Consider the following 17,304-nt stretch of genomic DNA (forward strand, 5'->3'; position numbering starts at 1 on the left):
TATATATATAAAAGACACCATTTGACTTAATTCAATTATAATAAAAACTTCGTACTTTTCAGCGCTTAAGCATGAACTTACATGTAATGCCTGTGCAATATCAAATAGTGTTTCTTATTTTAGCTAACATGATATAGTGAGTTTTTCTGAGCACATTTTGTCCGCCATCCGTCAGTCTGTCTGTCCATGTGTTAATTCAAATTTACGACATCTTCTGCAGAATCAAATGGCCAATTTAAACCACTTACACATAGCACAATACATTAAATAGGTTGACGTGTTTTGAACTTCTTTTCATGAGCCAAATCGTCTGGCATTTAAATCATATACCCAAGAAGCTTTTTTTATATATTCAACTTTTTAACAAAATAATATTTTGATTTTCGCAATAAAAATATGACTCGTCAACAGTGTGTGACAATGTGATAGATTCATATATTTTGTAAATTCATGATCCCCTTTGTAGAACGAAGATTCTTAAACTTTTTGTGAAAGCAAGCTTAATATGTTTAGAATTTATAGGGTTTTTTGACTATGCCTTACAGGAGTTTTGAATCGGCGGCCACAACTTGGAATTAATTTACTAACAGTTGCTCAGGTGAGCGATGTAGCCTCTGGGCTTAAGTAATTCTTACATTATGTTTGATAACTATGACTTTTTATACACGGAGCGATTGAAAACTTCATGGAATCATATTTTTAACATTCATATGTTAATTTTTAATTTACTGTACAAAATTATACGATAAATAAACTATTATGTGAATTTTTACAATTTTTTTATATATTCAAAAGACCGTAGAAACTTCAAGGTTGGGTTAATACTTTTTATAATTACGTTGCCTTTCAAATATTACATGTCTCATTTCAAAACTTGCAATGAAAGAAATTTGTTTAAATCCATTTGTACATGAAATCCGTTCAAGAAAGACCGATGCATTTTCTTACTGTAAAGTGAAACTGAGAGTCTACAAGTTACGCTGTGACTGAAATCTACACTGAATGCAACTTTCGGTTTTAAGGCAGAGTTGCAGATAACATCCTTAAGCTCTTCTTTCTCCTTCATCGGAATGGAGCCACGGGTACAAGAGAGGCTGTCTTGACGTGGCCAACGTTTCCATTGATTTTGTTACGTTTAGTGAGATCGGCATTTTAACAACAGTACCACCTATTTAAATTAAAGGATATATGTAAAGTCACACAGTCATATATATTTGTATTTTAATACATGTATACTAAACGATATTACCCAAAGACTAAAAATGTTTCGTCCAATCATCCCCAGGCCTATATATAATCTATTAACGTACAGTCGCATTAAGAGCGAAAATGACAACAGATTTAAAACAAATACTTCAGCTGATGGATATTAGCACTTCAAACGGACTGGACGAGACTCACCAAATCTTGACATTTGACATGACATAATTTTTATGAAGAACTGTTCCTAGATCCGGCAAAGTACGTCAAATTACATATGTAATGGGGGACTTTTCTCCTAGTCCATGTTTCATGCAGTGATTCTTGATATTTTTGAAACAACTACTTTAATATTCTTGGATAATTTTTGTCATTTTTTAATTTTTTCTTCTAGGATGGCTAGTGTCGTTGACGATAGCTCTTTACGTCCATTATTTCTCGAAGATAAAAGTGTCACGCCTTTGAGTGTAGTTGTTAGCGGGATTAGGAGATGGTCTCCTTTTAATCTCTCTTTTTTTTTTAATTTCTAGTCATCAATATATGCATTTTCTTGGCTTTTTCTTATCTTTTATATGTATTAATTACTCTTCATAGCAGGTTAAAAGAAAACAGATGTCGGCTTTTTTCATGTTCGTACACTATTCACTTAATTTTATAAAAAACAGGAAACGGCCAGTATTTGAAATAGGAGAAATCTGCTTCTAATTTGTTCAGAAATTTTCGACGGAAAGGCGATTTTATCTTCAATAAACAGACGGGAAGGTTTACACTCTTAGTTGATAACTTTTGCAGAATCCATTAAACACAAACCAGCAATGGCGCCCGTTAGCCTATATCTTGGTTTAATTCTTTATGCCGTAGGTAAGTGAAAATATATTTCTGAAAACATATTTGACTGTCAGATTACACGTTTTGCATTTGATATGTATATCCAATCCTACTTGATTTAGAAGAATGCAATTTCAACTTTACAAAATGTGTCAAAACGTGAATTATATGTTGTTGTTTTTTTTTTAAATTAAGTTTTACCGTGAATTTTTAGGTGACCTTTAGCATGCATTACGAATTAAACTTAGAAAATTTTCAAGATATCATACGTATTCATCTTAACTATTAACTAAAAATATGATCACTGTTTAAATATAGTATGTTTCGTAATTTTTACTAAATTGTACATTTCTGGTACACAACTTTTTAAATGATGAATGTGAAACTGCTTGCACTAGGTAGAGTATATATGTATTTCTCGACGAGAGAGTCTAATTTTTAGTGGACCGCAAAATGCGTTTTAAGAAAGAAATAGCGATGAACGGTATAAGAGAATACATAATAAATTTAAAACAAAGAAAGAAAACTTATGATTCGTTGCGTTTTTTTATAATTTCACATCGTGTTCTGTTATTAAAGAATTTGAAACCGTCGTCAGGCGAAACCGTAGGGGATATTGTCGTTCTCAGTCGATCCTGTACCGGTACGTCCAATAAGCGCTGTTGCGATAATGTTTACTTTAAAAACGCCAACAATCATCTCATTGACAACGAAAACTATTGGAGAAATATAATAGCAAAACCAGATGATGTTACTATTATTTAATTAATTACATGATGCTTAATATATATGTTGGCTATAAATACATCAAATTGGGAAATATTTACATAAAGAAGGTTTGCTTAAATGACGTCAATAAGTTGGCATTCATGTTTTGATTACCTTGATTATAACCTCATTGGCTTAAAAAGCGAACAGTATCGGTAGTATGGCATGAAGTGTTGATTATGATCGAAAGCCAAGGCAGAATAAGTGGCTAGTTGTCGAATAAGCTGTACATTCCGAGCAAGTACGTGACCATGGAAACTGGTCCTTTAATTTGATCGGAATCTTACAAAAATCAAAGTATTGTGCCTTTGAAGTCTGGAAGAGGTTTGAGAAAAATTATCATGATAATTCCTTTGCCCGAGGCGATAACGAACGAAAGTCCATTTGCGATATTTTCGCGTTTATTCGCAAAAGTTATGCGTTTATTCGCGAACGTATACCGTAGGCGTTATATCGCGAAAGTAACTCGTGTATTCACGATTAATTTATTTTAAAACTTACGAAACAGAGCTCATTTGGCTTTGATAGTAACGAAACCTTAATTCTTTTTATAATATAATAAAAATCAAGCTTCAAATGTTTTTAGCGGCATTAACGATCGAGTATCGGACCATATATTACAAGGATGCAAGTCAGGAGAGAGAGAGTAAAAATATTCATGATACTGGTATCAGGACGGTATAAATATACTTTGACATCTTTAATAAAAGATATTTTAATAATATGATTCATTACAATTCCTCATATTTTTGGTTGATTTATTTAAGGACTTACGGTGATTAACATTAAGTATGATATCAGGAGCTCTAAACAGTAAACTTTCTAAGTGAATTCTGATCGAGCTGTGTATTGGAATACATCTACAATGTCCCAGTACTGCGGTCAAAACAGCGAACCCAATCAAGTACTGCATAAAGGATTTCGTAACATTCCCCATAGATTTAGAGATAATCAGCGAATTTCGGTAAATATATCGAAAATCTATGTACATGTATATATCTTAATGACTTTTGACCCTTTTGAATACCGATTTAGATTCTTCGACTGGAATATTTGCCGATATTTACCCTCGTAAATTAGAGTTTGATTCAACTAGAAATTTTGCCTTTTAGCTCTCCTGAACCAAAGTTTTAAGTGAGCTCTTCTGATCGCCTGTTGTCCGTCGACAGTCCCGTCCGTCTGCCTGTAAACTTTTCATATTTTTTACTTTTCCTCTAGAACCACTGGGTCAAATTTAACCAAACTTTGTACAAAGCATCCTTATACATGGTTAGGGGATTCTGAATTTTAAAAATAAAGGACCTAACCCTTTTAAAAAGGGATATAATTATGAAACAGTGAAGAGGGTGGGTGTCTTAAAAGATCTTCTAATCGAGAACCACTGCACCAGTAATGCCAATATTTACACCAAAGTTTGTATTTATAGTGAAAATTCTAACTTGTTAAAACTGTGACCCCTAACCAATACTGGGGCCCCAAAAAGGGTTCAAAGTTTAACTTAGATATATATAGGAAAACTGTTTAAGAATATTCTCCTCAAGAACTACAAAGCGAAAATGTTTTAAAATCTTCATCTGAAGATAGTGTAGATTCTACATTGTTAAAATCGTGACCCCAGGATCAATACCGTGGCCCCAAGAGGAGTTCAACCATTAACATAGAAATTTATACGGAAAATGTTTTTAAAAAATATTCTTCAGAACTACAATGCTACAATTTGTAAAATTACTAGCGAGCGCCCTAAGATAGTGTAGATTCTAATATCTTTTTGAATTGTGACTCCCGGACAACAGCTGGGGCTCAAGGAGGGATTCAAAGTTTAACACAGAACTCTTCTTTTCAAGATGTACAAAGAAGTTACAAATTGTGAGATTACTTTGCAAGCGTTAAGCTCCTTAAGACAGTGTAGAATCTAAATTGTTAAAACCGTGACCCCCAGACAGGGGGGTTCAAAGATCAAAATTCAAATATTCATGTATAAAGTGTGACATTACTACGCAAAAATCGTCAGATAGTGTAAATTTTGGATTGTTTAACCTGTGACTTCCTAACTTGGCTCTTAGTTGGCTTTAAGCTCAACATATAAGTTAAAAAAGGGGGTGACCAAAATCGTAACCATGTCCGTTTAATGTGTCAAAATTTTATTGTCAAATCTTGGAAAATAATTACATGTACATGAATCACAATTTTGAAGAGTTTAGTGTTAAAAAATTTCGAAATTTAACGATATAGGGAACTGTTGTTCAGGTAAGTGATGTGGCCCATGAGCCTAGTGTTTATCTTGCATTGCTTAGTGTATTATTCATCACATCATATTCTTAGTGGCAAAAAATTACTTTATGTAGGAATATCAATAGAACAGGCTGTCATTTAAAATACAAGTAGAACATTTAGCTCAGAACAATACAAGTCATGTATATATGCAACCAATGATATGCCGCTTATACTAAACATGTATCTTATTTGAGAGTACATTTTCCAGGGATGAACATCGTATGCACCGTTTGTTAAACTCTTTAGCCTTGGTACAATTTACCCAGTTTTATATTTGTATCGTCTTGAATGCAATATCGTACTCTATTATGATATTATACAGTTGCCCAGGCTGAAAGGCATCGAAGGAACACGGCGTGCTATGTCAGACTTGGGTGCTTCTCGATCGACCCCCCATTTAACAACACCGACGTGCTTCCCATGAGCCCCTCGTTCATAAACACGCAGTTCTACCTGTTCACTGACTTCCACCAGCGAACCCCCACCACCATTTCTGAGGACGACTTAAACAGCTCACGCAGAACCAACTTCCGGCCGGAACTGGACACGGTCATCATCAGCCATGGTTTTCTACAGAATGGTCGAGTTGATTGGATGGTACACATGGCTATGGAGATGCTAAAACGAGTAAGATTACAGTACCAATAAAACTGATCATGTCCATAAAAAATTATTTATTCATGCTCATATTGAAAAACCTACGATGAACTCCCCCAGAGCAACTTTTTAATTTGATTTCTACCAGATGAGAAAAAAAAATTGACACTTCGTTTGGTTTATACAGTCATCAAATTTTTTTGCACGCTAGCACTAATTTACCGATCAGGGGGAATAATCATACACTAAACCAACTTAACTGATTTATAATTTGACATCGCAACATTCTCATATCAGAAACCACAGAATGTGATATTGGTGGACTGGGGCAATGGATCTGGCTTTCCATACAATCAGGCAACGGCCAACACCCGTGTGGTCGGGGCAGAAATCGCCGTCCTTGTATCCTCTCTAAACCGCGTGCTTGGAACCACTAACTCTCAGTATCATCTGATTGGTCACAGCTTAGGTGCGCACGTTGCAGGATACGCAGGGTCGCGACTTCCGGGATTGGGTCGTATCACTGGTAATCAATATTTTTGAATTCTTCCTCGAGATTTATTTACCCTGATGAACAAACACTACGTATATTTACAATATCCTGTTATTCAGGGCTTGATCCGGCTCAACCAAATTATCAGAATTTCGATGACCAGGTACGGTTGGACCAGGGTGATGCTGTTTTCGTGGACGCTATCCACACTGATGGCTCTGATTACGACACAATTTCAGGTTCGTTTCAAAATGTTTAACTTTGATACAAAGATACAAAATTGCTACGAAAAAATGTTTCCATTCAAATACACGTACCTAATTGATAACGAAACCCAGGTAATCCAAATTTTCACAGACGCTCCCCCATTTAAATCAGTAACCATCTTCATCACTATACAATTATATCATAAGCCTTCAACTTCAGCCATTTTGGTATATTTTATTTTAGCTGGAATTTAAGAAAATTTGATTTTAGCACAAATCTAGACATCTAGGAATGTGAACTGTTAATATTTTTTAACAAGCTTAAGCGAAGTTTTAAACTATAGTCACCTCCAGTCGAGATCATTTGCCCATAATGACAGACTTTTAGGCCTTTTCAATTTTTAATACACAGACTAAGAATGCAGATATTAATGTTAAACATTGATTTAGGTGAGAGCGTATAATTTATGTTTGAGTTGTATTTCATCAATACTTAACTCTTCCAATCACAATAACATGCATACCAATAGTTTGTGCCTCCCCAGTTAATATAACGGACCTATGATAACAATTAGTATTTGAGTCATTTTAATCAGGGCTAATGAGCCAAAAATGTGAACGCAATACAATTGTTTAAAATATGTAACGAAACATTTAAAAATCAATCATTGCCATGGTGGCGAGGCTGAAAATGTAATTTTAAGTGAGTAACAACTGACAGCTTTCGTTTTGAGACAATTTGATAAACAAAATAATGTATTAATTTGACATATTTTGAGCCCTCGGATAATAATCATAAACATGTACCATGAGCCTCAGAATAGAAATGTCGCTATATCTTTGGATAAATTGTAAAATGTGGATGACGAAATGGTAGCCGAAAAGTCTTTTTCATTGTATTGATTTCTTTGAAATATAAAATTATATTAACACACAAAAAAGAATTTTGGTCACTACAGAATAAAAACCTTACTTACATATGTAGGTATATTAAATAATTACATGTGTTTGTGTTTTTAAGTTCGATATGGTGATATAAATGTATCTACCCTTGAAGAGAATATAATTATACTTCCCAAAGTCGTGATGAATCTTGTACTTCGAGGGTATCCGTAGCTAAATTGCTGTCCAATGATTTCAGTTGCACCAGAGATTATAAAGTTTTGACATGTCTTGATGGCTCTATAGAGAGTTTGGTCATTTCCAGCTTAAAAGATTTTACCTAGTCTTGAGTGATACACATGTACATGTACCAGTCGAATTTATACAGTAACAGACCATTTCATTCCTGGTTTTCTAATGTTTATCTCTGTAATAAGCGAATGGACTTGAACTACTTTGTTATACAGCGGGCAAACAAAGGTTTAAGCTTTCGTTGATTTTTTTTCTAATATTTTACTGTCATTTGCAAAAAATGTTTCAAGAGTTGAAGTTATATATGTATTTTACCCCCCACCAAATATATTGAAGAGAGCACTGTTCCTCCTTCTCTTTGCCGTTGGTGGAATCGCTAAAAAGTCTGCAGCTGGGTGTGCTGCTGTTTCCTGAAAGGCCCCGGGAGATTTGTGTACTACAAGTCCATCTCAAGTAATAAGTGACCGGTCTTCCATTTTTCACCTCTACCATCTTGTAAGCTGAAGTCAAAATTAAAATGCTACATGTAGGTTCCACAACACGTGCACTTTACATATCAGAATTTTACGGAGGTCACATAAAGGTAAAAGCACACGACTAATGTGTCAGGCACCGAGGGTGGTAGTATTCGTGGGTTGTCCTAAAAAATATTAACACTCTTTATAATGAACATTTTCAAATTGCTGAGGTAAATTTAATGTAATTTTCAACTCGTTAACGTGAGGCAAATAAACAACAACCTTCGAAGTGGTGACATTTTTATCATTTATATAGTTTACACGGTATTCGTTCGCTTGTAATGCATGATTCATTAACAGATGCCATGCATTAACACATTTACGCCCACCTGATTTAAATGAATCAATTATACCCCCCGCAAACGAAGTTTGCGGGGGGTATATAGGAATCACCTTCTCCGTCTGTCCGTCCGTCTGTCTGTGCAATCGTGTCCGGTCCATATCTTTCTTATGGAGAAACATTGGAAGTTCACACAAAGATTGCTTATGACCTAAGGGTGTGTTATGATTTTGACCCAAGGTCATTTGTGCAAGGTCAAGGTCACTGGCAGAAAATATACAAAATTCGTGTCCGGTCCATATCTTTCTTATTGAGAATGATTGGAAGTTCTTACTTCACACAAAGATTGCTTATGACCTATGGGTGTGTCATGACCTTGACCTAAAGTCATTTTGGCAAGGTCAAGGTCACTGGCAGGAAAAATACAACATTCGTGTCCCGTCCATATCTTTCTTATGGAGAATTATTTGAAGTTCTTACTTCACACAAAGATTGCCTATGACCTAAGGATGTGTCATGACCTTGACCCAAGGTCATTTGGGCAAGGTCACTTGCAGAAAAAGTGCAAAATTTGTGTCCGGTCCATATCTTTCTTATGGAGAAACATTGGAAGTTCTTACTTCACACAAAGATTGCTTAAGACCTAAAGATGTGTCATGACCTTGATCCAAGGTCATTTGGGCAAGGTCAAGGTCGTTGGAAAAAATAGTGCAAAATTCGTGTCCTGTCATTATCTTTCTTATGGAGAAGCATTGAATGATCTAACTACACACAAATATTGCTTAGGACCAAAGGATGTGTCATGACCTTGACCCAAGGTCATTTGGGCAAGGTCAAGGTCACTGGCAGAAAAATTCGTGTCCGGTCATTATCTTTATTATGGAGAAGCATTGAATGTTCTTACTTCACACAAATATTGCTTATGACCAACAGTTAAAAAAAAACAGAGCAGTTGTTATTTATAGAAAATGGACGGTTAAATAGATTCATCCAATATTTTCTATAATTGGAAAAATACACGCATTTTGATTTTTATCTTAGCGGGGGGTATCAATTGTGAGCTTGCTCACAGTACCTCTAGTTTAAATTTAAATTGAAATCTACCCTTGAAGAGAATATAATTATACTTCCCAAAGTCGAGATGAATCTTGTACTTCGAGGGTATCCGTAGCTAAACTGCTGCCCAATGATTTCAGTTGCACCTGAGATTATAAAGTTTCGACATGTCTCGATGGTTCTATAGAGAGTTTGGTCATTTCAAGCTTAAAAGATTTTACCTAGTCTTGAGTGATACACATGTACCAGTCGAATTTATACAGTAACAGACCATTTCATTCCTGGTTTTCTAATGTTTATCTCTGTAATAAGCGAATGGACTTGAACTACTTTGTTATACAGCGGGCAAACAAAGGTTTAAGCTTTCGTTGATTTTTTTTTAAATATTTTACTGTCATTTGCAAAAAATGTTTCAAGAGTTGAAGTTATATATGTATTTTAACCCCCACCAAATATACTGAAGAGAGCACTGTTCCTCCTTCTCTTTGCTGTTGGTGGGATTGCTAAAAAGTCTGCAGCTGGGTGTGCTGCTGTTTCCTGAAAGGCCCCGGGAGATTTGTGTACTACAAGTCCATCTCAAGTAATAAGTGACCGGTCTTACATATTTCACCTCTACCATCTTGTAAGCTGAAGTCAAAATTAAAATGCTACATGTAGGTTCCACAACACGTGCACTTTACATATCAGAATTTTACGGAGGTCACATAAAGGTAAAAGCACACGACTAATGTGTCAGGCAACGGGGGTGCTAGTATTCGTGGGTTGTCCTAAAAAATATTAACACTCTTTATAATGAAGATTTTCAAATTGCTGAGGTAAATTTAATGTAATTTTCAACTCGTTAACGTGAGGCAAATAAACAACAATCTTCAAAGTGGTGACGTTTTTATCATTAATATAGTTTACACGGTATTCGTTCGCTTGTAATGCATGATTCATTAACAATTGCCATGCATCCCACCTGATCTAAATATTCAGTGATCAGTTTACTCATCGTTCGACGTTACACGCCGTTAGTCGTGTAGGCAACGCTTAGATGTACGTCAAGTTTTATGCGCGGATCCAGAAAATATTAAGTCTAGCATATGATTATTCCCCCTGATCGGAAAATTAGTACTAGCATTGTTGGCTTTTGAAATTTCCCTTCAAATTTAATTTTAAGATTTAAAAAAATCCCTTTTTTCGATTCTTCTATTTACAAAATGAAATGCATCTGCAGCTGGTTGAACGATTTCATCTATCTTCTCCATCTTTTTGTGATCATGATAAATTGATTTTTTTTTCTTCGATGTCGTTTCCAATGTATACGAAACATAAACCAATTCAAAACAAAGTCTGCTGTTCTTAGGCAGACTACTTGCGCTTTGTCTTGAGAGCGCGATCAGGAAAAAAAATGATAAAATTGATATCCATATGCCGCCTGAATTACATAACCAACTTTAATATCATCGGAAGCGATCGGAAATCAAAAGTCCAAACTTTGGATTGTTTGCGTTTGCGTTGGCTGGTGCCTAGCTTTTCATAATAATGAAAGAATTCTTGTACGATATCTAATATTTAATGTTGAAACAAAATAAATCAAACCAAAAATGCTAGATTCTCACCATTATAATATTTGCTTGCTTTAAAAGTTAAGCTATTCTTATCACGAAGTCGTATTTCATTATAAATTACACTATTAATTATCTAATCATTGGTTAGAGTATAAAAAAGCCGAGGGCAAAATATAATTTTCCATATTCGTTATCTTTCTTATTTTTGACGCCATTACATTTTTGTTCTGATTTAAATCTTTCATTCAAAGATTCAATATGCTCACTCAATAATTAAATCATTCAAATGGCGATTTAAATTTTCAGCTTTAATAATAAGATAGAACCATTTTAACAAGACCTTGGACTTTTAGTAGAACGTTACATTCTATTTCTTGAGTCAAAACAAGTTAAAAATGACGCCGATTGCGTAGTCTTAGCTCAAAAGCCAGACAAATCTTGTTGATTTCAAAGAGCAATGGCCGAGTGGCTTTCAATGAAATAGACAGTTCTACGTCACATTGCTGTTTAACTCCAACTGCCCAAAGTCCAAGCTCTTGTTAAAATGTTCTAAATTCTCCGTGAATCATAGAGAACCTCTTCCCTCGAACATTATACTCAGTCTGGTGTACACGGTAAAATCAATATAAACGGTAGTTTGTGAGCTTTAAAGATAAAGCAGATGAGACATTCTGAAACCACCTGTATCAGGCATTTATAATTTAGAACCATTATTATTTGGAGTAACTAGTATTTTTCTCTTTTAAAAATTCATATTGGACACCTATTGATATTAATGTGAATAAAATAATCAAATCAAAATCAAAATTTTTTTTTAAACTTGGAATTCACTGGTTCAGAATTTTTTGATTTAACAATAGTTGACAAAAAATGTGTTTTAAATTTTTTTTCGAAAGGTAAATATAAGAAAAAGCCCCATCTGGATTCGAACTCATGAAATACAGACTCGGTTGTAACGCTCTAACCTATTGCGCTACGCTCTTAGGTATACTCTGTCCCAAGATATTTTGGATTCACGTTTGGCTTAATTGTTTGATATTTATAAATACCTCAGGATTCAAACGATGATATTTCAAAAGTATGAAAAATTTCCAAGATTTCTCAGTCAAAACGCCCCTGTTAGCTTATCAGGTTTCAATACAATGCTAAAAAATGTGATGTCTACGGAGATTTTGCATTGCAGCAAGCCCGGATGATAATGTTGAAATATTGCGCGATGTATTCCGAGTGTATTCCGATTGGAGAAAAGATGTAAACATTCCCCATTATAAATCTCCGTAAGGAATCTGTTTTCGTTCCAGTGAATTTTTCCGAGTGAAAGATGATAATGTGTCAATCAAATTATCTTGGAAAATATCCCTTTCAACTATTTCATTTGCACTTCTTTCACAGGTAAGTGTATTTTTATTAAAAATCGTCCAAATGTGCAGCATAAATATCTTGGGACAGACTATAGTAGTTTCGGGAAAGAAAAAATTATGAAAATTGACATAATTTTTTTTATTTATTTTGTTCAGAAGTATGTCACAATATGGAGGTGTTTCATACATGTACCACCTTAACATGCCATAGAAATTGACCAAAAAAAAAATTGTGCCTGAAGTCTCTCTTCAGATGGCTAAACAAGGTTAATGGTCAAACAATACAACACGTGTTTGTAATTTTCAAAAGATTTTATTTTTTGACTTTGATATTAATATTTCATCATATTGGTAAAGATTTCAAGCTATCTTGCTCAACACTCGGTAAATGACTAAAGGTTTGTTTTAAAAAGCGCCAAAGAACGCAGAAATCGATCTCAAGATAACACCCACATTTTGTGTGAACAATATCATTTTACCCTGGAGTATTTAAGAACACATTTTGACTTGATCAGGGAGAGGATTCGACGTTTTAACGGGAATGCACTAATTTAGGTTTTATTTTATTTTTTCCTCGTTGCATCTTTTTTTCTGCCTTTTTGTCTGATTATCGCATGGTTACTATTTCATCCATTTATCTTTATTGTTAAAGTCTCTCGAAATAACTTTTTTTTATAATGGTGTTTTGTCAAACAGTTAAACATCTGAACTAGTCATCGGGTAAAATAAATAAGATCATCTTCATTAGTAACTGACTTCATCAAACTCGTATTTTCTGAAAGAAAATGTTATAAATCAAATTGGCATTAAAAACAAATGATATTTGTTCCATACTGAATAGCTGTCAAAAGTACCATCTCTCTCTCTCTCTCTCTCTCTCTCTCTCTCTCTCTCTCTCTCTCTCTCTCTCTCTCTCTCTCTCTCTCTCTCTCGTTAGGTACAATACAAAATTTATTGTTATTTTTCTCTCAAAGATTATCTAACACATTAATGCAATCCTTTTTTTTTTGCTCTGGTTTTCCCGTTAGTTATTTTTATTTATTAAATGACTCCCATGACACGATTTATTTGTAGTTTAGAAATGAATCCAAAGTCAATCAAACCTCTTTTTTTATTTACGCAAAACACATCAGTGCAATTACCGGACGATTAAATACTGTGGTCTTCTTTCAATAGGATATGGGATGATGCTTCCCGTGGGACACATGGATTTTTACCCTAATGGTGGGAGCAATCAGCCGGGCTGCCCGCGACAAAGCTTTATGAATATCATAACCGAGGAATACGAGGACGGGACCTACGGTACGATGCATAAACGACCAACAGACTCATTAATAATGCAGACAGGATTTTCATACAAACAAAACTTTTTTTCTTTTAATTTTGTTAATAACTGGACCCAAAGTTTCAATATTAACACGTATTTTCATTAAATTGACACTATTTATTTTCATTGGCTGCAAGTTGTTACTTTCTGCCTTTGTAGAGACCGGCAATATCATAAGCTGCAGCCACAGTCGTTCCATTTTCCTCTTCACGGAATCCATCAACTCCCCCTGTGCATTTAGGTCATTCCAGTGCTCAAATACACGTGATTTTATGGCGGGAAATTGCTTCAATTGTGGTGGCTTGCCCTGTCCTATGATTGGCTACGATGCAATCCGATACAGAGCCAGGGGGAAATTCTATCTAGCCACACGATCAGGCACTCCATTTTGTGGTAATGCATTTCTAATTTCGTTAGTCAAAGAATTTTTATTACTCTGTACAATCTCTAAATCAAATAGTCAAAATTAATCAGGGAAGCGTATTTTTAGGTCACCAGTACCTTGTTCAGCTGAAGTTTGGAACATTTTCGCATCCAACATACGGGACCTTGAAACTGAAATTCCTGACCTCCAGTGGGTTATCGGATTCAGTTGTCTTCAGCGGGTAAAAAAAAAAAACTACCTAATTTACCCTAGTTATTTATTTCGGAGGGACGATGGGAATTGGTTAAGAAATCTTCAATTACTAGTATTATTTGATTTTTTTATATAAGAATCCAGAGACCATTTTCGTCTGGGCAGACCCGAGATTTGATGCTAGTTGAACTCTCTAAGCTCGGGGACATTCAGCAAGCTCAACTCGAGTTCCACGAGGAGAGGTCCTTTTTCTCCTGGGGTGAAGACAGGGGTGTAGTGGTGGAGAGGGTCACCATTACGGCGGCCGACACAGACAAGTCGTAAGTCCATTGTTCACGGAACGAGCTGCATGTCTCTAACTTGTCGGAAGCTTTTTCAATGAAAACTTTGAAGCACATACAAGAAATGAATATAATAATAACTAGATGCGATCTCGTTGCGAGCAACGACCGGTCTTCTCTACGGTTTTGTAAAGATGAGATACAATCCCAAAGAATTAAAAGATCTTTATAAACTATGAATATATAAAACATACCTGTAATATTAGAATTCTCAATCATTTTAAAGATATTTAGAAACGACGTTTGGCCCCTATATGTCCCTTACATTAGGGACTGGTTCCTAATTCTTAATGTAGTTGAAAAGGTTTCGGTATCTGCAACATCTTTTTTATACGAGTCATAACAAAACATTCCTTAGTCTTGAGATAAGTATGGCAATCAGTTTTAAAAGCCAGTTACGTATCTCCCAAATGGGTCGCTATGACAATTTTAAAGATATGTTCAAAATGAAATTCTACACGACTTTTTCACTTTGATGATCTACAAAATGTTTTTTGTTTTAGAATTTTATGTTGTCAATGATTCAAAATTCCTGCGCCTTAAGATCCATTATTACGTAAAAGATACTAGTAGTCACTTTTTGATGGCCACTAAGTTGTAAAATGTCTAAATGAACAATTTTGTTTCAATAATCTTAAACATATTCTCAAAAGTTTTAAAAGATATTTTGAGAAGACGTTTGGTCCCTATAGGTCCTTTAATTAAGGGGCTGGCCCCTAAATCTTGATGTCATTGATAAAATTTCAGTATTTGCATCATTTTTTGTAATACAAATCATAACAAAATATTATTTAATCTTGATATGAATGAGATAATCAATAAAATTGTTTTAAGGGCCAGCCATTTAACTCCCAAACGAGAGTCGCTATAGCAAATTTGAAGTGAAGATAGCGTATTGTTAAGAATTAAATACTGCAAGACTTTTTCACTTTCATGATTAACAAAATAGTTTTTGTTTAAAAATTATGTAATGCCAAAATTTCAAGATCAAATCGTAAAGATCCCTTATTATTTAACATTTCAAATTTGAAGGACCAAACTGTTGTAAAACCTCAAAATGAATTTTACTTCAACAGTGATCAACAAAATTTCAATCACTTAAAAAACCGTCGATAGATCTTGACCGGTAGTGACGCCCTTGAATATCAAAACATTAAAATGTAAACCATTTACTGTCATCTGTGAAAAAATTAAAGAAATTGGTTGAATAGTTTTGAGAAATCGCCTGGATGAGTTTTAACGGGAAAAAAATAAAAGAAAAACGATACGAAAACTATAAGGTATGTCGTTAGGAACGGAAGACCTTAATAAAATTCTTTTTTTTTTTAGATATAAAGATAGAATATTGATTTAATTTACATTGCATAAAATAATTTCAAATTGTTAAGGAGAGGTGGTTTTTTGTCTAAAATAACAACATTTTAGAGGAAAAAAAAATATTTTACATTCATGACATTTTCTTAAAGAAAAAACCTGAGAGACAACAGAGTACTGAATTATATTTACTTATAGGAAGAAATGTGTGCTTAAAATAAGGTTAACTACTATAATGATATCTCAAATAGTTTCAAAATCTATGAACTGATTACAATACCACACAATATAGGTTGCTGCTTATTCTGTCAACATCAAAGGGCAAATCACTCTAACTGCACTAAAGTTGTTCGTGCAGGGGTAGATATGTTGGCAGTACTTTTATGATTACCTGTTTGTATTCCCTAACATCAGCAACACATAAAACTGCCTACATTATTACATGTACCTTGCACAAAAACTAAAGATCAGTTGAGAACTTCAAGGCATTTTTACATCTACTGGGTAAAAACATGTTAATTGGAGTTCTTAGGGGTATTTATAATTTGTTTGTTATGTTATATATAGTATTCTTTTCCGCATTGAGAGAGAGAGAAATGAGAGGGAGAGAGAGAGATATTTATTCTAATTTGAGTTCTTTGACTCTCCATAGTATAGTAATGTTGTGGAAAGACTTTTCTCACGATGGCAAATTTGCATCAAGAGTTATCATAAGATTGAGACAAATAGGCATCTTTCAATGAATCTTTCAGAGTCTACTTCTGCGGGCACGCTCTGAGAATGACGTCAGACGACCACGCCGGTCTCCATCACCGTCAGTTCACCCCAGACTGTTGAGACAGCTACCCCTTGTAATGTCTATATACCCGTACATGTATCTTATAGTCTTTGACAATTTGTGCTGTGTTATAATTCCACAGTTTGCATATAGCTACATGTATGTAATTACGTAAGTATAATCGCTGTAGTCATCATGTACATGTATATCTTTTAAAATGTTTTCCAGGATACGAAAAATGATTTGTTTTTTTTGTTTTTTTAATACACATATTGTGAAATAAAAAGAGATTTTTTTTGCATCAATTATAGTTTCTTTTTTTAAACAAACTAATCACTTATTACTTGTGATGTCATTTTAAAAAGTCGGACTAAGATGTATGAAATGGATGTTCTTGAAAGATATACGCATCAATTCATTTTTTTTTCTTACTTGTATACATGTTTATCACTTTAAATACATTGTATATATAAAGTGTCTGACCAGATATTCGCCAACAAATGCTGATAGGACTACAATAACAACGTGCGTGGATCTAAAGTTGGAAAAGGGGATTCGGGGTGCGCCCCCCCCCCCCCCCCCCCCACTCGGAAATTCAAACATATTCAATTCACGGTAAAAATTACCGAAAGTAGCCCCCCCCCCCCCCCGTGTGTCAGGAATGGATCCAGGGTCATTTTACAAAAGTACATACAACTT

General features: G+C 34.6%; 1 protein-coding gene across 1 annotated transcript; it reads left to right on the plus strand.

Moving 5' to 3' along the window:
• The first annotated feature begins 1,906 nt into the window (after nt 1–1,906).
• Nucleotides 1,907–16,910, plus strand: LOC128166660 (pancreatic triacylglycerol lipase-like). Its single transcript, XM_052831956.1, has 9 exons — nt 1,907–2,061; nt 5,393–5,697; nt 5,965–6,193; nt 6,280–6,399; nt 13,445–13,570; nt 13,755–13,988; nt 14,086–14,200; nt 14,310–14,492; nt 16,580–16,910. The coding sequence occupies exons 1-9, from the start codon at nt 2,016–2,018 to the stop codon at nt 16,662–16,664; spliced, it is 1,443 nt and encodes a 480-aa protein (XP_052687916.1). The 5' UTR covers nt 1,907–2,015; the 3' UTR covers nt 16,665–16,910.
• The last annotated feature ends 394 nt before the right edge of the window (nt 16,911–17,304 follow it).

This window comes from Crassostrea angulata, chromosome 10 (genome assembly GCF_025612915.1).
Source record: "Crassostrea angulata isolate pt1a10 chromosome 10, ASM2561291v2, whole genome shotgun sequence".
Classification (NCBI taxonomy): Eukaryota; Metazoa; Mollusca; class Bivalvia; order Ostreida; family Ostreidae; genus Magallana; species Magallana angulata.